Source organism: Emys orbicularis, chromosome 1 (assembly GCF_028017835.1).
Source record: "Emys orbicularis isolate rEmyOrb1 chromosome 1, rEmyOrb1.hap1, whole genome shotgun sequence".
NCBI lineage: Eukaryota > Metazoa > Chordata > Testudines > Emydidae > Emys > Emys orbicularis.
The window spans coordinates 31295199-31319786 of NC_088683.1; the positions used below are offsets into that span (position 1 = coordinate 31295199).

Consider the following 24588-nt stretch of genomic DNA (forward strand, 5'->3'; position numbering starts at 1 on the left):
AGTCACAATGAAGCACTGTGGGATAGCTCCCGGAGGCCAATAACGTCGAATTCCGTCCACACTAACCCAATTCCGACCCCCTAAGGCCAATTTTATCGCTAATCCCTTCGTCGGAGGTGGTGTAAAGAAACCGGTTTAAAGGGCCCTTTAAGTCGAAAGAAAGGGCTTCGTTGTGTGAACGTGTCCAGGCTTAATTCGATTTAACGCGGCTAAAGTCGACCTAAACTCGTAGTGTAGACCAGGCCTAGGACTATTCCTAGCTCTGCTACCAGTCTGCTAGGTGACCCTGGGCAAGTCACGTCACCCCTCTGTGCCTCAGTTTTCCCATCTGTAAAATTGGGATAATGATGTAAAGTTCTTTTAAATCTATTGATGAAAAGCACTATATAAAAGCTAGGTCTTCTGATTATTACCTAGCCTCAGTAGCACATTAGCTATAAGTCTAGGTGAGAACAATAACTGCCTAAAGGACCATTAATTCCTACCAACAAGCATTTCTCTTTCTGCTTAAAAAAAAATAAAAAGGGAGGAAATTAAATTGCAAAAGATTTGGTTAATGCAGAGTTAAGCAGTGATAGCCTGTGCCCCTTCAGAGTTCAGCAAAACTCACGCTTTTGAACCAGAAAATACAGAATTAAGGTAAATGTTCATGTAATCTTAACTCTCCCCTCTTAGAGTGATACCCCAATATGCCCATAACACACCTTCCAACTCTACCTTTTCACTATAATGGGCAGGTGCTACCTGCACATGCCTTATGCTCAGACACTGAAAACCACACTTGGGGGGGGGAAATTACAACCCCATCATGCTTGCACATAGGGTGCCACCTAAATCTATACTTTCCCTATCCATCATTAAAGTCACAGACTGCTCTCATATCCCACCTCACCACTTCCAATACCCATGGCAAGAAGACCCCAGTGCTCTGCCACTGACACAGCCTACAGAATTCTGTACTGAAATGATGCAGATCGGAACCTCAAGTTACACATGCACCTGTCCTTTGATACATATGCAGGGACTCCGAACTCCTCATATCACAATCACAGCTCCCCCCAAACTACTCCAACTTATTCCTCCACCATTTAGTACAGCTACACCTATCACAGTGAATACAGCTGAAGTGCATGCAGATAATTCCCAGTGGCCAATGCCAGTTCTGGGAAAACAGACTTAAAGTTGTGTGGGCATTTACTCTCAATTTCCTGGTTTCCAGAGTTCAGCAAAATTCAAACTTCTGAAAGGGCACAAGCGATCACTGGACAATCTTAACTCTGCATTAACAAAGGTTTTTTCCCCATTTAATATATAGAATAGAGGACATGTGATTCCCAACTCACATGAGGAAGAGGACTATGGAATGTATAGTGGAAAGTTGGTTAAAAAGGCTAGGCTTTCTGGCTTCTACAGGAAGAATGGTAGCGGGGCAGTGCAATAGCGATTAAAATGATCCTACAATACCACTACTAATATTAAGTGGTCTCCTTACAATAGTAGAAAATTGGGATGGAGGAGCTGGAAAAAAAAAAATCTTTTCCATGCATGGAGTATAATACAAGAGATGTCAAGACCTCTGGTCACATTGGGCTAAGGAATCTGTGGATGCTCTCTGGGCCAGATTAGTTTGCAGCCCATACCAGAAATGCATGGGATGCAGAAAGGGTAAATGGTTTTTAAGAGACTTCTTTTCTACAGGAGAGAGAATAGGGGGCTAGTTAAGGTTGGCTTTTTGAATGGAGTAAGGAGATATTTCACTCTTATGCATTTAAAAGAGTCTGCAGGCTGTGAGGATATTTGAATATTGCCATAATCTCAGACGGTCAGATTCCCCCATACACACATGCTGATTTTCTTTGATATCCATCCATTTTTATGTTAAGTAGCAACTTAAATTAAGTATTTTTTACTCTGTGAATATTGTCAATGTGGAAAATAAATGGCGTGCAGACTTGTCATCATTTTGGATGAAGGGCAGAGTTAAGGCTGTTTTGTGGAACTGCAACTTTATATTTCTAAACTTTCTAGTATTTGTTAGAGTTCTTTGTTTTTAGTGTAACTTTACCTTTGAATTCCTGGCTCTCTCACCTTTTAAATGTTAGTCTATTAAAGTTTTCTTCTTAAAAAAGGTATTTGCAACCCTAACTCCACCTTACATGTTTTTATTCAGGAATTTACTGTTTTGTGGCAATAGGGAAAAAAATACCTCAGTGTTATGTTAGTGTATTTGCTTGGAAGCTGTGAGGTGGCCACATTAAGCCTTTCAGTTTCTGCATGGCTAAAATTTCTCTCCCCCACTAGCTCAATCCAGTCCACCCCATCGAACCATACCACTTGTCAAGCTGCACATTGTTTCCTAGGTTTTACCATCCATGTGCTCTGGAAGGTAGCAGAGGTAGGATACAAAGAAAAGTGTAGAGAAAAACAAACAAAAATTAAAAACAGAGACATGGAGAGGTTCACAGTCTTGCGTAAATGAATTTCCATGGGATGTAATGTGATCCAGACTAGAGTATAGGGAATGACAGTCAAGATTCTACTCTGATACAGACTTGCTGTAATGCCTTGGACAAATCATTCAACTTTTGTGGACAATGAGTTACTTCCCTACCTTACAGGGAGACCATAACTAATTTTTGCACCGCTCTGCGAAATCAGTGGACAAAAACCACAAGGCTTAATTATTAAGGCTATACAGGGTAGAAGTGCTGAGAATAGAATTTAGAAGCTTCTGGCTTTTTGCCCTCTGCTGAGTCCACTAGTCTATAGTGCCTCTATGCAGTGCCTTTCACCTATACCAGAGCTTATTAGGATATCCCCAGGGTATCTTTCAGGCTAGGCTTTCTTCATGTGATCCAAAGCAGCTATTGCAATTCATGGAGAGAAATTATATTGTTAAAGATTTTAATTCTATAATGAAATCTAGATTGAGTAATTAAGAATAACCACAAGCGACAGTTCTCATTAAGGCCAATTAAAATTAAACAAATTTGAAGTCCCTAGGCCAAGCCACTTTCCAGACTGACAAAGATTTTTTTAAAAAGCAACAGAGGGTCCTGTGGCACCTTTAAGACTAACAAAAAGATTTTTTTAACTGTTTAAAATTAAAGTACTGTACTAACATCCCTCAAATATGCTGTATAATCCCAACCCCGACAAAGACCAAAAAGCCCCAGCTTTTTTTAAAAAAAGGTCTCTATGTAGATGAAGGAGCAAACTTAAATTTCAGGTGGATTGACTGATAAAATTTTTATTTCATTGGCGGGGAGGGGGAGGAGGTAAAATGTTTTAAAAAAAAAAAAAGTAAAACCTTAACTTTGGGAATTTAAGGTTTGTACCTTTAAAAAATGTAAAATCAGAATTTGCTCTCCGCTCCCATTACCCAAGTATCTGGCCCCATTTTGGTGTCTTAATATCTACATCCTATGAATCTATACCTAAGGCACCCCTACACACATGACCACTCAGGTTAGACACCCAAGTGGGTACGAATTCAGTGCCCAGGGAGCAGGAGGATGTGCAGCTTTGGGAATACTGACATGCAAGAACTAATGCACAGTTTCTCACTAAATGAGCGGGGGGGGGGGGGGAATAAATTAGAACCATCTTTATGAACACAATTCTAGCGACACAGTCAAAGAGAGCAGCATATAGTACTATAAAGAAGGATGCAATTGCAATTATTGGTTATAGTTTGTAACAGGCCTGCACAACCCGTAAAGCGGCGAGGGCCATATTACTCCAAAGAAAACAGCTGAGGGCCGAAACCTCCCGGCCCCGCGGAAACACCCCCCCCCCCCAGCACCGCCCAGCCCCCCGGAAACAAACCCTCCTTCCCCAGCACCGCCCCGCCGAAACAGCTAAGGTTTGGGGGGGAGGGTGTGTGATACTTTATTAAGAATTTTTCAATTAAATCAAACAATTTTTTAAATTATTTTAATTTTTTTTATTAATCATGGAAAAATTAAAAACATCTGTTCCGTTGAAAGAAAACATTTGTACTTTTCATAATTACCTTGCAAATTTAATGAGAAATATTACATCTCTTTTCAGCAACAAGCTTGTCGCATTTGGGGGTCATATTTGAAGTGGATATTTTCATAATGTCTTCCAAATGGTCGTCAGTCAGAGAAGAACTTTGCTTGTTTTTATTCATGTTCATGATGGAAAATGTTTGTTCACATATGTAAGTGCGTCCAAAAATGCTGAACGTTTTCAGTGCAACTTCATTGTCCAGACTTTTGTAGAAGTCCCGCAAGCTGCTTTCTCTGTGCTTATTTCGGTAAACTGCTGAACATTGAAGTTCAATAACCTCCAACTGCAAATCTAGTGGCACTTCCTCTGGATCCACAGAAAAGGGATCTTCAATCAGCTTCAACTGGACGTCTTCTTCTTTAGACAAAGTAAGTCTTCTGTCAAATTCTTCAATCAAAAGAATGATGTGCTTTGCGTATTTTTCTCCTAACTCAGCGTGTTTGTGCTGAGGGATACGCTGTGCACAAGTGGGAAAGTGACACATTTCACCTTTTGACAGCTGACTTCTGAAAAGTTTCAATTTCATTTTGAAAGCTTTCACTGCTGCACACATTTGAAATATAAGTTGATTTTTTCCCTGAAGTTGAATGTTGGGATCATTCAGGTGTGCTGTAATATCACAAAAGAAAAAGAGATCTTGATTCCAGGACTCATTTTCAAGCTCTGGGAATTTTACTGGCCCATTTTCTAGCAATTTTGCTACCTCCTCTTTCAAAGCAACAAAACGCTGGAGCACTCTTCCTCGACTCAACCACCTCACTTCTGTATGGTAGATTAAGTCATTGCACTCAGTGTCTACCCCTTCAAGAAAGGCTCGAAATGTCCTATGTTTTAGTCCTCTAGAACGGATGTAGTTTACAATGGAAACTACCACTGACATTACATGCTCAAATTTTAAGACTTTGCTACACAAAACCTGCTGATGCATAATGAAGTGATGTTTGGTTATTTCTCTCCCGATAAATTCTTCAAGAAGAGTAACTGCTCCAACATTTTTTTGGCACATAGCTGGAGCACCATCAGTACAAATGGCCACCAAGTTTGTGAAATCTAATCCCGACTTATCATTCGTGCACTTTATCACTTCACTGGAGATTTCTTTTCCAGTTGTGCGACCCGTCATGGAGCACATGCCAGCAAGTTCTTCAGTAATTTCAAAGTTTTTATCAATACCTCTAATAAAAATAAGAAGTTGGGCGGTGTCTTTTAAATCGGTGCTTTCATCCATAGCTAGGGAGTAAAAGCAGAATTCACTGACTCTCTGCTTTAACTGATCACTTAAATTGGTAGAAATGTCAGCTATTCTTCTCCGTACAGTCATACAGCAATCAACATACACTTTTTTAATAACTCGCCTTCTGTCAAGCATTTCCCAGCAGCAGCAATTTCCTTAGAAATTTTAAAGCTTACTTTAGTAACTGTATCGTTCTCAGTGCTCACTTTCTTGAAAATTTGCTGTTCTCTACTAAGGTTTTTCGCTAAACTGGCTGCTTTAATTATTTTTTCATTTGGGCTCAATTTGGCGAGATTGGGATGCTTAGTTTCAAAGTGCCACCGAAGGTTGTATTCTTTCGGAACGGCTAACGTTTCGCGACACACGAGGCACAGTATTTTGTCTTTGGAAATAGTATATAAGTATTTATTCGTCCATTCAGTGTTGAAAACTCTGTGCTCTGATTCTATTTTTCTATTTTTCTTTTCACTCATGGTATCCATTATGAAGCTCAAGATTTTGTTGAATAAATTCACACACAAGGGAAACACTCACAGTCACACACAAAGAGAAGAGATATCTCACGGCGCATGGCACACTAGCAAGGCACTGACGGTGTGTGGAAGCCTGTAGGTCCAGGGGTCACTATATTACTGCACACAGCAGTCAATCAATGCAGTTGTAGATAAATCTCTGCATTATGCATTTTTGTATAACTTTTATATGACTTTGTATTGAACCTTGGTACTATGTTATAGCGGGCTCCTAAGATAGTATAATTAAGGTAAAAGAAAAATTTCTTCTGTGCAAATTTTTGAAGCAGAGTTCAAATTTGTGTGCTATGAGGCAAATGCGCCCAAGTGAGTAAAATGCTTATACATTTAAAAAGTTTTAATTTGCAATTTGTGTCAATTTATATGGGTTTTCAGATAGACATCATAAGTAAAAAAAGAAAAACAAAAGTTTGTGTTTTAAATTGATTATCAGCCAAGAATAAGATATGCAATTACAAATGCATTTTAATTTCCTTATTGGTCGAAATGTCAAAGACGGCTAAACTAACCTTACTGTTTTTCCCTGCGATCTTTTTCATTTGCCCATTCAATATAAACTCTGTCTAGATCTATCAGTCCTCAATCCAGCTGGTAACTCTTAATACACATCAGCACCCCACATAGAACCCCCCACTCGCTAGTTTCCCAATACACACAGATTTCTCCTCCCTCCCTCCCAGTGCCCTTCCCCACAGCCCTACCACCACAACTAAACAATGCCCCACACAGACCCCCAGTGCCCTGACACACACAGATCTCCCTCACTGCCCAGCACCCCCCAACAGGCCCCCACTGCCTAGCACCCCAAAACACACAAACCTCCCCCACTGCCCAGCGCCCTCCACACCCTCACAGCCCAGCACCCCCCGCACATCTCCCAGACACTCACTCCACCACACCCTTCCCCCTTCCCTGGCCGCACTCACCAGCCCTGCTGGGAGGCCTCTGGCTCCTAGGGTGAGAGCGGCAAGGGGAGTCTCCAGTGGTGAGCGGGAGCCGGTTCGCACCGGTTCGCGGGAACCAGTTGTTAAATTTAGAAGCTCTTTTAGAACCAGTTGTCCTGCGTGGGACAACCGGTTCTAAAAGGGCTTCTAAATTTAACAACCGGTAAGTTGAAGTGACCAGGACCGTAGCTGGGGGGGAGCAGAGGGAGCGGCTGCTCCCCCTGAGCACATTATCCAAAAGTGGCGCCTTAGGAGCCGACCCCATGGGTGCTCCAGCTCTCCGCCCCGCTCCCCGGCCCCAGCTCACCTCCGCTCCGCCTCCGCCTCTGAACACTCTGTCCCGCTTCTCCCCATCCCCCCCCCCCCGCTTCCCGCGAATCAGCTGTTCGCGCGGGAAGCCTGGGAGGGCAGAGAAGCAAGTGGTGGCTTCGCGCTCAAGCCCAGGGAGGCGGAGACGGAGCGGAGGTGAGCTGGGGTGGGGGGAGCCGCCCGCGCCACAGCAGGTAACCCGGGGGGAGGGGCGCGGAGGGGAACCGCTCCCCGCCCCAGCTCACCTCTGCTCCGCCTCCCTGGGCCTGAGCGCGAAGCCGCCGCTTGCTTCTCAGCCCTCCCAGGCTTCCTGCGCGAACAGCTGATTTGCGGGAAGCAGGGGGGCTGCAAGCTCAGCCTGACCCGGTGCTCCAGGCACTGCACGGTGGCGGCGTGGCCCGGCTCCAGCCGAGCGGCGTGGCTGTAGCGCCGCCAGCCACCTCCAGGCAGCGCGGTAAGGGAGCAGGGAGGGGGTGTTGGATAGAGGGCAGGGGGGTGGATAGGGGTCGGGGCAGTCAGATGGCAGGGAACAGGGGGATTGAATGGGGGCAAGGGTCCCGGGGGGCAGTCAGGAAGGAGCAGGGGTTGGATGGGGCGGTGGGAGGCAGTCAGGGGTTCCAAGGGTGGTCAGGGGACAGGGAGAAGGGGCGGTTGGATAGGGAATCAGGAGAGGAGTTGGATGGGGCGGCGGAGGGCAGTCAGGGGACAGGGAAGGGGGTGGATGGGGCAGGGGTCCCAGGGGAGGGCACCAAGGAACGCGGGGGGTTGGATGGGACAGGAGTCCCGGGGGGGGGGGGCCAAAAAGCGCTCAGGACGGGGGCGGTGGCTGAGCCCCGTGTCCCTGCTGGGGGGCGGGGGGGGGCGAGGGCACCGTGCCCGTGTCCCGCTTGGGGCAGTGGGGAGGAGCAGCGGCGCGCGAGGGCTCCGTGTCCTGCTTGAGGCCTGGGGGGTGCGGCGCCACGCGCGGGCTCCGTATCCCGCTTGGGGCGGGGGGTGGAGGCGCGGCAGTGCGCGAGGGCTCCATCCCCGTGTCCCGCTTGGGGTGGGGCGGGGGGGCCGGCAGCGCGCGAGGGCTCCCTGCCCGTTGTGACAGTGTACCCCATAAGGCTTTATGGGGAGGGGGTGCTTATAAATGTATGTATGACATAACTGAAATATGTTTTGTGCTGCCTGTGCCAGGTAACATATCTCCGTAAAGGTTATGGTCTACTATATCTATTCATCCTATTTGTACATATATATATCATTTTCTACTTAAGGTTAAGAATATGGGCTGTATGCTTGCTTGGTTTACATAACTGAAATATGTTTTGTGCTGCCTGTGCCAGGTAACATATCTCCGTAAAGGTTATGGTCTACTATATCTATTCATCCTATTTGTACATATATATATCATTTTCTACTTAAGGTTAAGAATATGGGCTGTATGCTTCCTTGGTTTCTAAGTAAGCTTTGGGAGGCATTTGGTCAGCTTCTTTAGGAAGGAATTCGCCAGGTTAAGTACCTAATCAGGAAACACTTGGGGAACAATGCATCTTGGAATGCTCCAATCCACATAAGAAGTCTTCCTGGAGACATGCAAGATACCATGTGGACAATGGCTTCAGCCTGTAAAGACTGAGTCATGCAGGGACATGTGACTTGTCCAGGTGACTCCAGAACTCCATCTTGGAGCTGGACTTTGCATAGGAGGGAGGAGGGGGGTCTCCTCCCACAAGAGAGAGTCTATTTAAGCCTGGGGGAGACCCCTCCATCTTGTTTTCAGCTGGCTAAAGAAGGAGCCTCTCCACCCCCCCAGGATACTTGAAAGAAACTGAATCAAAAGACAGAGACTACAGGGGTTGTGAGAGATTGCTGGACCCAGGCTAAAGGGAGATTAGCCTGTAAAAGGGAGCATTCGGGAACTGGTGAGGAACTTATCTGTATTTAGTTTGATTAGACATAGATTTGCGCATTTTATTTTACTTTACTTGTGACGGGTTGGATCACAGAAACCCCCTTGGGAGCTGCCACCCAATGTGCAAAGACTACCCCTGCTTCTGTTTTCCCTGCCAGCTCAGGACTCCAGCACCCCGTCTCGCTGAGTCAGACACTCCTGTCTGGCTCCAACACAGAACAAGGGTCCGAATTAGTTGTCCTAAAGCTGCAAGTTTACCCAAAAACAGCTCACAGGAGTGTGCTTGTCTTTAGCACTCAGATGCCCAACTTCCAATGGGGTCTAAACCCAGATAAATCCGTTTTACCCTGCATAAAGCTTATGCAGGGCAAACTCATAAATTGTTCGCCCTTTATAACACTGATAGAGAGATATGCACAGTTGTTTGCTCCCTCAGGTATTAATACACACTCTGAGTAAATTACTAAATAAAAAGTGATTTTATTAAATACAGACAGTAGGATTTAAGTGGTTTAAAGTAGTAACAGACAGAACAAAGTAAGTCACCAAGTAAAGTAAAATAAAATGCGCAAATCTATGTCTAAATAGGCTCTGAGGGAGGGGGAGCAGCGGTGCGCGAAACAGCTGTTTCGCGCACCGCGGCCGCTCGGGATCTCCCCCTCCCTCCCAAGTTTGAGAGTGAGCCCCCGCGGGCCGCACAGTGAGCCCCCGCGGGCCGCATGTTGTGCAAGCCTGGTTTGTAAGATAGGCATTGAATTCAAAAGAAGGCAGCATGAACCAGGGGTTAGAGCACAGGACTGGAGTTGGGCAACCCAAACTCTGATGCCAGTTTTGAAACAGACACACTGTATGACTCGAACAAGTCATTTAACCTCTTCGTACTTTATTTTCATGAGTTTCAAAATGTGGGTAACTTACTATATATACTGAATAGGGGTGGTTCAAGGCTGAATTAATGTTTAAAGAACTTTGCCATCGTAGAGCGAAGTCTCCAAGCAAGTTCTATTGTTAAGACTTCCCAATAAGAGTAGAGTGCCTTCAAAACCAAGCGTGGTTTTAGGGCATTTAAGTTCAACTGGGGACAAACTGCTACTGGGTGAGGAATGTGACTGGGGGATGTTTATCAGTCCATTAATCAGACTATCATACTTGCCCACTTCAATCATTTGAATGTGGAGTACAAACCATCTTCCTAAGCATTCATTTGTCTGGCAATTTAGAAAACACTAGCATTTTAAGGGTTGACACTGCTGAGCTCAGGAGAAGTGTTTAGCAATTCTGATACATAAGTCTGACAACTCATTTTTCTTCTTTTTTGGCAGAGACATTTCTCTGCTTGTCTGGCTGGCTGTAACACAGTAACTTTTGAACACCACATCAGTTTAATTCCAAAATTTCAAGGAACGTTCTAGGCATCAGAGGCCAGAGCCCTTTTGATTTTGCTGAAAATTAGAAAACCAGAAGAGGAAAATGGGGGACACACATCCCCTGGCAGTCTATAATTGTTGAACTGGTTGAAAGCCTGTACTGAGAAAGTAGCTATCAATGGTTTGCTGTCAAACTGGGAGGTCATATCTAGTGGGGTCCTGCAGGGATCAGTACCATTCAATATTTGCATTACATGTCTTGGATAAGGGAGTGGAGAGTATGCTCATAAAATCTGCAGATGCCACCAAGCAAGACTGTTAGGAAGAAATTAGCAAGACTGTAAGGGCTAATGCAGTGGTTCTCCAACTTTTGTGTTGCTGACCCCTTTTATATAGGAAACCTCTGAATGCAACCCCCCCTTCTAAATTAAATACACCTTTTTATATATTTAACACCATTATAATACTGAAGGCAAAGCAGGGTTTGGGGTGGAGGCTGACAGCTCGTGACCCCCATGTAATATCCTGACCCCAGTTTGAGAACCCCTGGGCTAATGGGACCCAAAACGTAATCTTAAAGTAAGTGAGAGTCTGAAACCTTATATCTATTTTGAAAAACCACATAATGACCAGTTTTTCATGCAGACATGATAGTTCCCAAATTAGGACTTTTGGGTCAGCAATTGGTATTATACCAGACCCCAATCAGTGGAGTCAAAATTCTGTATTTAATTTGGCAGCCTCTTACTACAAAAAGGAAGTGATGCAATTAAGACCACAAAATAACTACTCTGGGTTTTATTTGTAGATTAAATGACATTAGAAACATGTTGCCATGAATACTAACTTTGTGAATGGTGGAACATGCCGCTGTATGGTGTGTTAGTTGATAGACTGGAGGCTACTGTATGGAATTTTTAGAACAATGTGAGTTTTTAAGATACTTACAGAAACTTGATTGCATTATTTAAGTTGCTTAGAACATTCCTTCCATTAACAAATCTTTCTATAGTGTAATTACATTAAAAATGTATTAACAAAATACTCTCCTTGCAGCTCCATCTGCTGACATTAAAGAAAACTGCCATGCGTTAATAAAGTAAGACCTCTGTCGAGTAACATTACTATTCAACAGTCTGATGCCACTTTAACTATGAAGCTATTAACAGTGTCTCCATTATACTAAAAATTAACCGGCATAAAATGAATTTATACCTTCCAGAGATCCAATCCCAGTTGCCTGTGCCAATAAGTCCTCATGTCTTGCAACTACCTGAAAAATGAGACCACCAATCATTATTTGCAAGGCTAATTCCAAAAATACAAACTCAGATTTTCTTTAAGCATATATCCATGAGTGGGCTTAGAAGAGAAAAGTAATTCTTAGGGTAAGAAGAATCCCTGAGTGATAAGAAACCTCTCTATTTTTCCCACCTGCTTTACAGACAAACCCCTCTACCTTGTAAACTCATTTGTGTCCATAATAAATTTTAAATCAGATGAGACTCTTCACAGTCAGCACCAAACTGATATAGTTTATGCTTTAAGGACACAAACATTTTATTTTATTAATACAAACTTTTTATTTATTCACTTATTTTTTTCTGAATTAATGTTCAGCACCTGGTCTAGCCAGGCAGATTACAGCAGATGATGTTTAAATTTACCCACCATCCAGTGATTAAACTCAGCCCTTGCCTTCTTCACATATTTAACTAAATCCTGGATTTTTCTAAACCCAGAATGCCAGTTGTGTCAAAATATGAGATGTGGAAAAACATTTACAAGGGATAAATTGAGAAAAATTCAAGTTTCTTATACAGTTGGGACATGAACAAAACATTTACACAAGTCTCTAGAAGAGAGAAGCTTCTAACTAGCCCACAGTGTCACCACACCCTGTAAAGTATTTCCAGTTAATTCTATATTTAGGACAATCATCCTCTTAGATATGCACAGTAGATCTGAAACTCTGCTCTCCTTACATGAATGTTCTTCTATGGGTGTCAAAGGATGTTCCACACAAGGAGGGAGATCTTTCATGAAGCTCTGAGAAAAGTGTATTGCTGTTCTATTACTTCTGCTAACAAACACTAATAGTATGAAAATGCGATTCCTATGAGGAAAATCCCAGATTTACAGGTGTATTCTACACCTGATAGATATACATAGGGCCCTGACAAATTCATGGCCGTAAAAAATGCATCACAAACTGTGTAACCTGATCTCTCCTCCCCCTCGATATCTGGCAATTGTAGGGGAGGCGCAGGACTGGTGACATCCAGCCAAGGGTGCTACCCAGCTCTGAAGGCAGCGCCCCCACCAGCAGCAGAGCAGAAGTAAGAGTGGCAAATCCTGCAACCCCCCCACAACCTCTTTTTGGGTAGGGACCCCAACGGTTATAACACTGTGAAATTTCAGATGTAAACATCTGAAACCGTGAAATTGACTATTTTTAAAATCCTCTGACTGCGAAACTGACCAGAACAGACCATGAATTTAGTAGGGCCCTAGACATAGATGCACTAGTGTTGGGAATGGCACTGGTTATGCAAACAAAGAACTACACCCCTTACATTTATAATTTTAGCTTTCTATTTATTACATTGTTTGCTAACTGCAACAATTATTGAATATTTCATATCATCCATTAGTACACCGTCTCTCTGTGTAGTTATTTTACATATGATTCCCACTTCAAGAAGCTCAGAATCTATCTGAAAGTACCAAATAATGACTGTATCAGTTACTTGATCACTCAATAATGTAAATTTAGATTTGTCTTATGTTTATAACAGGTAACTTTTTAAAAACTGGTTCCCAATGAAAGTGTCAGAAAGCAGAAGAGAGGAGGAAGTGCATCGAACAAGCACTGTGGTTAACATTCTTGAAAGACACACACTACGTATGACTAGGTAGCCCGTGGAAATTAGCCTCCTAGCCCAGGTTAACAGACTCAGGCTCATGCTAGCGCTCTAAAAACAGCTGTAGACACTGCTTTGAAATTGCAGCTCAGACTCTGAAGACTAGGGAGGCAATTTCAAATGCTGCATACACAGCTATTTTTAGAGCGCTAGTGCAAGCCCAAGTCTGTGGACCTGGGCTGGGAGGCTCGCTGCTGTGGGCTATGTAGGCATACCCTTAGTCACTAGTTACTGAGAATGTGGGGAAACTTTAGGAGCAAGCAAGACTGAAATACTGAACTTTTAAACTATGTTTGTACATGATTGCCCTGAAACAAATGATATACCTGGCACTTACTTGTAAGTGAAGCTCTTTATCCAGTTGACTGATTCCTTGAGAAAGTTTTGCTAACTGTTCAGCTATCACAGCTTGATGAATAGATTGAGAAGTATAAGTCTTTACATCGAAGTCTTCTCTTAAAAAATCGGCATAACATTCTGAAAAATATATTTTAAGCTGTTTATTTTTCATACCACAAAAGTTACATACGTATTTAAGGATGTAAAGAACTGCAGGTACACTAGACCTACACCCCATGTTATTAGCAGGTGTGGTCTGGTTTCTATAATATAACTGGACATTGATTTAAGGAGCAACCATTAGCAAAAATAGCGAATTTAAAGGAGTCATACTTGATCACATTATTTTTATTGCCCATGTCCTGTTGCCTAAATCCAAAACTGGATAAAGCCACCTTTTCAGGAATGCATTACACTAAAACTATACTTCCCATTTCCTCTTCAGAATTTTGTAAGCTAAATAAGATGAAGTTTTACCCAGAGTAAAACTACTGAGAATCTCAAATAGAAAACTGACAATTGCAACTGACTCCATCAAATCATATCACAATCTTGTAAACGGATTAATTTATATGGAACTAAATTAAAACCACCAAAAGAATTTCATTTGTGATCCACATCAGAACTAAACAATGATTACAATGATTTATTACATCTCCTAGCTCTTTTAGTTTATTCTAGCCATGATGATAAAAATTGAAGAGGAGGCATACAGACAACTCTCATAATGGGATTTTGCTTTTTAAAGAGGAGACCAATTCCAACATGCAATCAATCCACATAACAAGATGACACTAACATCAGCACAATTTAAATACGGAGTTCTCCCTTCTTAGAGAGAGGAAGATGTAATCAGAGGACAGGCTAGGAACCTGGAATTCCTGAGCTAGCAAGCCTTGCATACAGGGACTAACAGGACATTCAGTAAGAAGGAGCCCCCTTCTGCCCCTCACAATATATACAGCAGGATCTCTTGTGTGTCAGAGCCACTAGCAACAACACAATTCCTAACAACTTCATTTGATGCCACGATAAACCTGAAGCACAAGGACTAGAAAAACTCCCAGCAAGGGCAGTTACCCCCTCTTTCCAGCCAGCAGGACAGACAGTGAGCTTGGTGCATGGGGACCTGCAGGAGCAGCAAGACAGACACGCAAGCAGAGACAGGTGCGACAGGGATCCCCTGCCACCAGAGCAAACTCCTCCGCAGCCTCCAGCTCTTCCGCCTCGCAGCCTCCGGTCCCTAGTCCGGCTGGCAAACCCAACACAGCCCGCACCACTAGCCTGGTGCCAGTCCCCTGCAGGGTCCCTCTGCTGCCCAAAGCCCTGTTTGCCCCCAGCAGAGCCCGACTGCCCGGTGCCCTCACTTCACCTCAGACCCTCCGCTGCCCAGGTCCCCCCACTCGTGTCCCGCCGCCCCAACTTCACTATTACCCCGCACTGCCTGCTCCCTCGCCAGCCCCTCCTCACCGTCCCCCAGCAGCTCCCCGAGAGCCAGTCCCAGGGCAGGGGTACCACCGCCGCTTCCCGCCGCGGCCTCTTCCATGCTGGCAGCTCCCGGAGACCCGTACGTCATCCAAAAGCGACCGCCTAGTGACCACGCCAGAATTCCGCGCCTCCGCGGTGTCTGTTGGCAGGGGCGGTGCTGGGGGGGGTGAAGGGTCAGAGGGGAAAGGTCGCACTGGCCTGGCATGTTCCGCCTGCCTCCCGCCGCGGGTGAAGTGGAGATTGATGCTACGAGGGGCGGGAGCGGGCACAAGGGAGGGATGGGGGCAGAACAGTGGGGGGCGGTATTGGGTGCTGGGGAGAGGAGGCCTGGCATAGCTGGCTCAGCATCGTTCCCTGCGCCATTCAACCCCGTCCTCTTATTGCTCTACCTTTTCCCTCCCCACTGTCTTCTTCCCGTTGTTCCTGGCTCTCCCCCCATTCCCCGTCTTTTCCTTCTGTCACTGACGATGTCTTGTATACTTCTTCTGTCGTATTCATGGACATTGGATTTTTCACGACAGCAATTAGAGCTAAAATTGGTAAATCCTCTGTATAGTATATCTCTTCCTTTCTCAAGCTCCGTGGCATAAACCAATTTTTCCAAGTATCTGAGCATATTTTCTATTGTACTTCTAGGAGATTCAGTTAACTGAGAGTCAAGTACCCATTTCTATCTTAGTCATGCGTTGCACAAATGTAACAAAAATATATTTGTAGGTGTATTGCTTTCTGTTGCAGAATGTTAAATATAAGACACATACTAAGGATATACTTAAAACAGACATAATGTAATCCATAAACTGCTTCCCACAAACTGAGGACAGCAGGACACTAACTTCTCACCAGGACATAGCCCCAGACCTTGGCGGTGGAACCACCCTTTCCCCCCACCTCCCCAACCTAACCACCCCCATCCTCCTTGTGAAGTTAGTGTAAATTCTATTAACATTTTTGTTAACTAACTTTGAACAGTTATCCATTGCTGTATGTTATGAGAACTGGGAGTAAGTAGTAAGATTTCTGTTTTTAAAATTGTTTTCTTTTTCCAGATTTTAAATAGTATTGAAAATCATAAATGATTAGTGACGCCATAGAAACCACACAATGTCAACGAAAGGATCCAGTAGATTTGTTTCATTCTGGGCACTTTGTAAAAATATGTGCCCCTATGGTCCGATATTCAAAGTAAGTAACACATCATGTTTAACTATACGCTTTCAATGGATTCTCCATGTAAATATATGTTAAGTATAAAAATAAGTCTGTTTACTTTTTTTAACAGTTTGGAAAACATGCTTCAAAACATGCATGTTTATTTGTTTATACTGTGGTAATACCTAGACACCCCACTGTATTAGGTGCTGTATGGCTAAAAGCACTTAAATAATTTAATTTTAAAATAGTTTATTTAGGAAAACAATGTATGTTTTGGGTTTGTTTGTTTCAATTCAAATGTCCATATACTCACAGGTTGGCTTTCAGAACTTTGGTCAGGAAATACAACTGTGATTTGTGTTATACACCAATGATAATTGCTGCTGATTTTGTCAGATCTGTGAAAGCTAGAGACAGTGAATTCACAACAAGCAAAGGTATTTATTTTATATGTTCTTGCTTTTTCAGAGGATTTTATGCAATAATTGATCTTAGATAGTAGATTCTCTGTAACTTGAAGTCTTGAAATCATGATTTGAGCACTTTAGTAACTCAACCAAAGGTTAGGGGTCTATTACATGAGTAGAGGGGTGAGGTGCTATGGCCTGCAATATGCAGGAGATCAGACTAAATGATCATGACAGTCCCTTCTGGCCTTAAATTCTGTTAATCTAGTTGACCTTCTGTTTTCCGGTTGTTAACTGAAGGTTGATTATATTCCTCCAGGGTTCACAGGACTTGTCAATACTTGAAACGCTACAGCTTCACAACTGCAGCACTGCAACTGCGCCGCTGTAGCACATCAGTGTAGACACTACCTACGCTGATAAGAGGGGTTCTTCCATCAGCGTAGGTAATCCCCCGCCTTGAGAGGCGGTAGCTAGATAGACAGAATTCTTCTGTAGACCTGGCACTGTCAACAGATCAGAATAGCTACATCTCTCAGAGTATGGATTTTTGACACCCCTCGAGAAGTAGTTATGCTGATGTAAGTGCCCAGTGTAGACCAGCCTTTAGCACCACTGCTGCTGAGGTACTAAGCCTTGCAGACATAAAGAGCATCAGACCTGACACTATGTCTACACTACCACAGTAAGTCGACCTACGCTATGCAACTCCAGCTACGTGAATAACGTAGCTGGAGTCGACGTACCTTAGGTCGACTTACCTTACTCTTCTCGTCGGGGGTAGAGTACAGGGATCGACTGGAGAGCAATCTGCAGTCGATTTGGCGGGTCTTTACTAGTCCTGCTAAATCGACCGCCGGTGGATCAATCTCAGAGCGTCGATCCCTGTAGTAGTGTAGACCTGCCCTTAGTATTTCTGGGCTTATAAGTACAATGGCAAAGATTTTTATAGTTCAGGGCTTAGAAGTTCCACAGGACCTTATATTCAAGGCTTCATTTTTTTGTGGTTTTAAAAATTCTTTGGGACCTTCAGCGCTTAGCTTTACATGACTGATTCTTCTGGTTATCTGAACCTGCCAACTTTTTTGGAGGTTTCAGATGTCCTCTGATGCCTTTGTAAAATTAAGGAGCAGAACTCAGCTGGTGTAAATTATTACAGTTCCATTGAAGTAATTGACAATTATACAGGGAGGGATAGCTCAGTGGTTTGAGCATTGGCCTACTAAACCCAGGGTTGTGAGTTCAATCCTTGAGGGGGCCACTTAGGGATCTGGGGCAAAATCAGTACTTGGTCCTGCTAGTGAAGGCAGGGGGCTGGACTTGATGACCTTTCGGGGTCCCTTCCAGTTCTATGAGATAGGTATATCTCCATATATTTTTTATTTATTTAATTTACACAAGCTGAGGATCTGCCCCTAAGATTGCTTCATCGTACTCCTGGGGGAATTGTGCACCAAAAAAATTACAAATTCTGCACGAAGTATTTTAAAATTCTGCATATTTTATTTGTCAAAATAACACAATATAATCACACCAGTTTCAATTATTTTTGGTCATTTATTTCAAAATACCTGTCAGCAAGTATGTCTGTAACAATACAGATAACAAAAAAGATTCAGAAAATGTTTTTGACAAATAGATTCCTTACTAAGCATAATAATACAGAACTCTGAGTAATAATTCATTTAAACTAAAATACAGAACCATATTTCCCACACCCCTCAGAAGCAGTGCAAAGGCTTGGAGGAGTCAGGGATAACGGAGAAGCTGAGGGAGAAGGAAGGATGGCTGGAAAGGAGCCTGGGTGTGAACTTGGAGGGTTGTTGTGTATGGGTGGGCAAAGTATGGAACAGTTTTTTTGGGGGGGTGGGGAGGGATTGTTAGGGAGCTTCCCCCATGCAGACCCGGGCTGACCCCTAGCTTCTCCCATTCAGTCAGGCACATCTGCCCCTGTCCCCATGTGTCCCTGCACCCCCATGTGTCCTTGCAGCCCCTGTCCACATGTGTCCCTCCACCCCCACTCAGACACCCACTCCCCTGTCCCTATGTCCCTGTACCCCTCCCCCTGTCCCAATGTGTCTCTGTGCCCACACCTGTCCCTACGTGTCCCTGTACCCCTCCTCCTGTCCGCATGTCTCTGTGCCCCCACCCAGCCACCTCCTGTCCGTCTCCCTGTACCCTCTCCCCCTGTCCCCATATCTCTGTGTCCCTGTACCCCCTCCCCCTGTCCCCATGTGTCTCTGTGCCCCCACCCAGCCATTCCCCTGTCCCTATGTAGCTCTGCATCCCCTCCCCCATCACCATGTGGCCCTGCACCTCCCTTCCATTCAGTCCCTGCCCCAGTCTCTTCTCCTCCACTAGTCCTTATGATCCCCTGTGTGATGCCCCCTCCCCAGCAACCCATGCTGTCTGTCACCCATAGTCCCTGTCTCCTGACCTGGCCCGCTGCGAAAAAATCTGCAGGTTCTTTCTCTTCCCTCGCTGGCCAGGAGCTGCTGCTGTGTTCTATCGCCACAGCGCCATCTGGTGGGCAAAAGGCAGAACTGCAGAAGTTATTTGCTGCCTTGAGCTGCTGCTGTTCTTGCATCACAGCGTCCTCGGTGGGCAAAAGGTGGAACTGCAGCAACATTTCAGCAGAAGCTCTTTTCTGTGCAAAAAAATTAAAACTATGCATGGCTCATTAATTATGCGCATGCAGTAGTGCAGAATTCCTCCAGGAGTATCCATCTGTGAGATATGGTCTGTGGCTTGTACCATGAAGGCAGTGGAGAGTTTGGTCTCCAGCCATTAATTAGAGGATTAGGTTTGCAGTTTATAATCCCATATTTAGAGTTTTCTTTGGTCTTGTGGTGCTTTTGTGGCATGTGTTTAAAAAAATCAGATATGGATAAAGGAATGTAATTAAGGTTGATGCTAGAACCTTTATTATTTCTAGACTTGCTGACATTTTAGGTTTTATGAACTATAACCTTCCAGTTTTCTTACTTTAAAAATATATTTAAAACTTAACCCTGAATGTCTTTACTTCTTAATTGGTTATTAAAATGTCACCATTATAAGAACCCTATTCTGTACACTTTCTAATGTTTCCTTATATTTTGTGTGTCAGAACATCCAAGTATAAGGCAATATAAGAAATGAAGTCTGCATAGATCTTTTAAAAAAAAATACTTGTCTCTCTTTCTGTCATTGGAGACTATTTTTATTCTGTAAAAAGAGTGGGATTCTAATTTAGAAATAAATGTTTCTGCTAAAAATTATTTTCTTGTGGCAACACACATTGAAAATACTATTGCTATTAGAAATTTATTTTCAATTATGCAGGAAAGGAAGATATACAAGGGATGGACTTTATCCAGGAATAACAAAACATTCATAAGTTTAGAATTCTTGTTTACCATTTTTTTTAAATCTTCTATTGTTATACTGATTATGTTAAAGACCTGATTATGTTGACTTACTTGAAGAATTAGTAAGGGTAAGTTTCGTATGTAGTATGCATTGTTCTTGTTATGGTATATTCTAAAGAGCTCTCTCTTTGACTAGGTGATCGCCCACTGATTGTTCAGTTTGCTGCTAATGAAGCACAGGTTTTATCTGATGCTGCCCGTATCGTCTGTCCTTTTGCAGATGGAATAGACCTAAATTGTGGCTGTCCTCAGAGGTAAAACTTTAAGAAGTTGGAAGAATGTTCCTAATTGTTTCAATCAGTATGAAAATGAAAAAATCACTTCCTAGTTTTCCATATCCAAAGGAAATAGTGATAGATTAATGGTAGTCCTTAAATGTAGAAATTCTGATTTGTCTTCCCGAGAAAGCATTCAGAGAGCAGTCTTAGGACACATGCTGCATCGGTGAGACAGTAGAGTCCAGGCATATTACCAATGTGCCATTCTTTGTGTCTATGTTGAGAGTTGACTTAATAGGGAATTGGCAACTTTTGGTGGACAATTGTTGAAGTTTCATTAACAGTGACATCAAAGATGCTGCACACTGACTTCCCAGACAGGGAATGAGAGCTTCATTGCAAATGACTTGGGAAACTTTGTGGCTATTCTCAAAATGTTGGTGTAAGTCCTGATGCCTGAGAGACTTCTACTAGTAAAGAATATCCTTTGAAATAACTCTTCCTTCTGTATTAAGTCATGTGATAGTTTAATGTTCAGTGAATGCTTAGAAGAACTATTTGCATCTTTGATTAGGTGATAAATGTTTGTCAATGAGATCAGTGATCTGCTCCTCACTTAAAATCTTCCAGATTTTGTTCTTGTATGTCATGATCCAGTTCAGACTGAAAATATACATGCACAATTGAAAACGTTAAAATATTTATTAAGTGGTTCAAGTTAGGCCTATTAAGTGGTATTGGCGGTGTTTTAGTCAAAACACATTTTACAAAGTGAAAACATCAACTATAAAATGTAGGGAAGCACAACCAAAGGTAACTTGTAATTAAGTGCAAGTATTTAATTACTCAAGTGGTCTAATTAGATTCTCATGGTTTGAAATAACAATTATCTCCTAATAATTTTACACATAGAGAGAAACTAATACATTTCTATCTTCCAACCCAGCTGTTTTGAAATATCAAATTGAGAGGTTTTATGTGATCAAAGCTGTATGGTTATATTTTCTATGCACAGTCCACCCAGGAGACCAAGCTTTCAATTTCAAAACCATAAGAAAATCTGTGTTCTGTTTTTGGTTTAGGGGTTTTTGTTTGTTTGTTTTGTTTTTTGTTTTTAATTTAAAAATGTGCCTATAAGGACAAATGATTTAAATACTAATAAATAGCTGCAATTAGGTTAGAGAAAACGGTACATCTGCCATTCTCATAGGTATGGTTTTCACAGTTAGACTAAGAGGGATATTATTTACATACAAATAAGGGCCTTTTTCCAACAGTACATTCTTTATCCTCATAAAAGTAATTTCTCTTTGGAAACAGCCCATGACTCTACATAGAAGATGAAACCTGAGAGAAATCTAACTGTTTATTGGCCCACATCACATTGTATCTGAGTGCCGCAGAAATGTTAATTTATTTTTCCTATGATGCCCTTTTGGGGGCAAGGGGATGGGTAAAAATGTTATAATTTAGCTGATTAGAAACGGAATTGGAGAGAGACTAAGTAACTTGTCCAAAGTCACATAGGAAATCCTGTGGCAGAACCAGGAATTGAAGCTACATCTCCCAGGACCTGAGCCTTAACCATAAGAATATCTTTCACCCATAGCCAGTACTATCTCTGCCTTCCTCCCTGTCAACAAAATAATTCACCAAATGTGTTGAGAAGGAAACTGAAATAGTGCATTATGTTGAAACTGATCTTTTATTGCAAATATACAATACAAACGTTGTTCTCTTTAACTTAAAGATGGGCAATGGCGGAAGGTTATGGTGCTTGTTTAATAAATAAACCAGAGCTGGTTCAAGATATGGTGAGACACGTAAGAAATCAAGTAGAGAACCCCAGATTTTCAGTATCTATTAAGATAAGGTAAGTTTAGACCACTACTATGTCTCAGGACAATGAAGCATGTTTATTATTTAATCAAGCAAAACAGGAAATGTGTTGGGTTAATATTACCTTTATAGAAAAAGTGCCGTAAGCATGGTCTGTGGAGACTCGCACTCAGCTTTTTGGTAGGTCAACCCAGAGATCTTTAACAACCCCAGCTGGTCAGGATCTGTTTTCTTTCTCATCCAAAACACATCTGGGGACATGTAATCCTACAAAATTGCAATCAGTGTTTCTCTGGTGCTACACGTCGTCAAGTGTGCTTTGGTTTGCAAGAACACTCTGATATCCAAAACAACATAAAAGGCATGCATTTTTTAAAAACTCAGAATTCAGGAAAGGTAAAATGATCACAAGCTAGTTGAATAGTTTTATATTGTTTATTCAACCATATCACCTAGTGCTTTGAACCAACCTAAGGAAGCTTGGGTCAAGTTCCCACTTGGATGGGAGCTCTCAAAGGAACATAGGGGGGACAAGAAACGATGTTGGTAAGTTAGTGATATTCTTCCTCCTATCAGTTTAGAACTAGATCTAGTATGGTATTAATGGCATTGTCCAGCTGGAGAAGCTGTCTTTTAGATGAGGCATTAAAATAGATCCTGACAAATCATGATTGCTTAAAGATTTGATTACATTCCTTATCAAATTTCAACTTGAGTCATTCTGCCTACCTAAATTCCCACTCCAGTTTCAGTTGGAAAAAGATATCCTTCACTTCATTGACTTCTAAAATATTGTGATGTGTTGCCATGTTGCATTTCAGTGGTGGAGGCAGTGATTCCTGTGTAGGTTTTGTATATCAGCAAAGTTTATGTAATAAAGATCTAAAGTTGATTGAGATTTTTCAGAAAGAAAGGTGCTATATAAATGTGAGTTATTTCATTTTTGGTACAGAATTACGCAAAATTATATATTTTTAAAAGGCTCATAGGTTTCTGGCAATTGTTATAAAGTTTGGACACCCTTTCAATTTTAGTGACTAGATTAAACAGGATAATACTAAATCAAGGGATATTAATTTATTAAAATGTGTTATATGATAAAAGATCAGTTCATCTTCCAACAATAATGTTCTTTTTTCATTTGTACAATTCTTGTTTATTCTGCCTTATGGTGGGATTTCATGCAGTTCAGATAACTGTTTGATGGTGAGGATAATTATTACATTCCTTGGAATTTTAGAATCCATGATGATCTAAAGAGAACTGTAGATCTCTGTCGAAAAGCTGAAGCAACTGGAGTTTCCTGGATTACAGTTCATGGGAGAAATGTAGAAGAACGACATCAGCCAGTACACTATGATGCAATTAAAATAATTAAACAAAATATGTCTATACCTATTGTAGCTAATGGAGACGTTAAAACTTTAAAAGATGCTGAGAATATTCATCATATGACGGGGACAGATGGTAAGAACTCAGCATACTTTGGGTATTATTTCAGTAAACTTGCTAGGAAATGTACTTTTTAAAATACACATTTGTCTGTAAGTTGAACTTATATTTGAGTGTTTTGCACTCTTCAAGGAGAGAACTGAGATATGAAGTTAGTTGGTTCTGACAGCTTAAGGATTTATGAGCAGACACACTTAAAAGCTGTTACCAGCACAAAATTCTCTGTTACTCTCACACATTAGGGGCACCCACCTTTACCCTTCTGTGGGCTCAAGGTGTAACCCTCTTAATTTAGGCACCCACCCTTGTCCCATTCCTAGGGCTCAGGCGTAACCTTACACTCTAGGGCACCCACCCTTACCCTGTTCCTAAGGCTCAGGTGTAACCCAGTTAATTTAGGCCCCCCACCCTTTCTCAGTTCCTAGGGCTCTAGGCAAAAGGCATCTAACTTTACCCCTCCGTGGGCTCCAGGCTCTATGTCTCCGGGCTTTCCTCCTCCTCCTCCATCACGTAAACACCCATTCCCTGTGGACTCAGAGCAAACACCCATTCCCTGTGGACTCAGGGCTTAATTTTTTGCGGGTTTACAGGGTCTTTTACCAGCAAAAGCGCATATACAGTAATAGCCTACTTAACCTCTATTTATTAACAATCACCAAAACAGAATGCACACGCTACACATACAGTGCTCACCACTTCCATTAAGAGAGATGAACTTTTCTTGATGGCCAGTCAAGCTCAGGTCATCTGGGGGACTCCAGTTTCTGCACAGTGTCATTGGCAGATGTTGAGGTCTGTCAGCTGTGATCTTGGGGCTGTGTCCTGGAGTTGGTTCCCAAAGAACTTCCTTTTGGACCACAGTTTATATAGTAAAACTTGAGTCCTGTTTAGCTGTACCTTAACTAATCATTTTACTAAAATATTAGTAACCAATCCTAACATTGTAAAACAGTTATTTAACCAATCATACTCTGCCACCTTAATTAATTTACACCTAGCAAAATTAATTATGCAACAGACAAACAATCAAAGAACCA

The 24588-nt window shown here is 42.5% G+C and overlaps 2 protein-coding genes across 3 annotated transcripts in view; one reads left to right on the forward strand and one right to left on the reverse strand.

Moving 5' to 3' along the window:
- The window catches only part of COG5 (component of oligomeric golgi complex 5), a 367764-nt gene extending 352606 nt beyond the window's left edge, over positions 1-15158 (reverse strand). The window contains exons 1-3 of the mRNA XM_065401879.1: positions 15053-15158; positions 13581-13720; positions 11535-11592 (exon numbers count right to left, since the gene is read on the reverse strand). Coding sequence (XP_065257951.1) covers positions 11535-11592; positions 13581-13720; positions 15053-15158 — 304 coding nt within the window. The remainder of the gene's footprint in view (positions 1-11534; positions 11593-13580; positions 13721-15052) is intronic.
- A 987-nt stretch (positions 15159-16145) lies between these two features.
- DUS4L (dihydrouridine synthase 4 like) overlaps positions 16146-24588 on the forward strand; it is an 88319-nt gene continuing 79876 nt past the window's right edge. The window contains exons 1-5 of one of the 2 annotated variants that reach the window (XM_065397913.1): positions 16146-16255; positions 16541-16662; positions 20179-20296; positions 22011-22133; positions 23340-23577. In XM_065397913.1, coding sequence (XP_065253985.1) covers positions 16146-16255; positions 16541-16662; positions 20179-20296; positions 22011-22133; positions 23340-23577 — 711 coding nt within the window. The remainder of the gene's footprint in view (positions 16256-16540; positions 16663-20178; positions 20297-22010; positions 22134-23339; positions 23578-24588) is intronic. The other variant, XM_065397995.1, reaches the window with a different exon arrangement.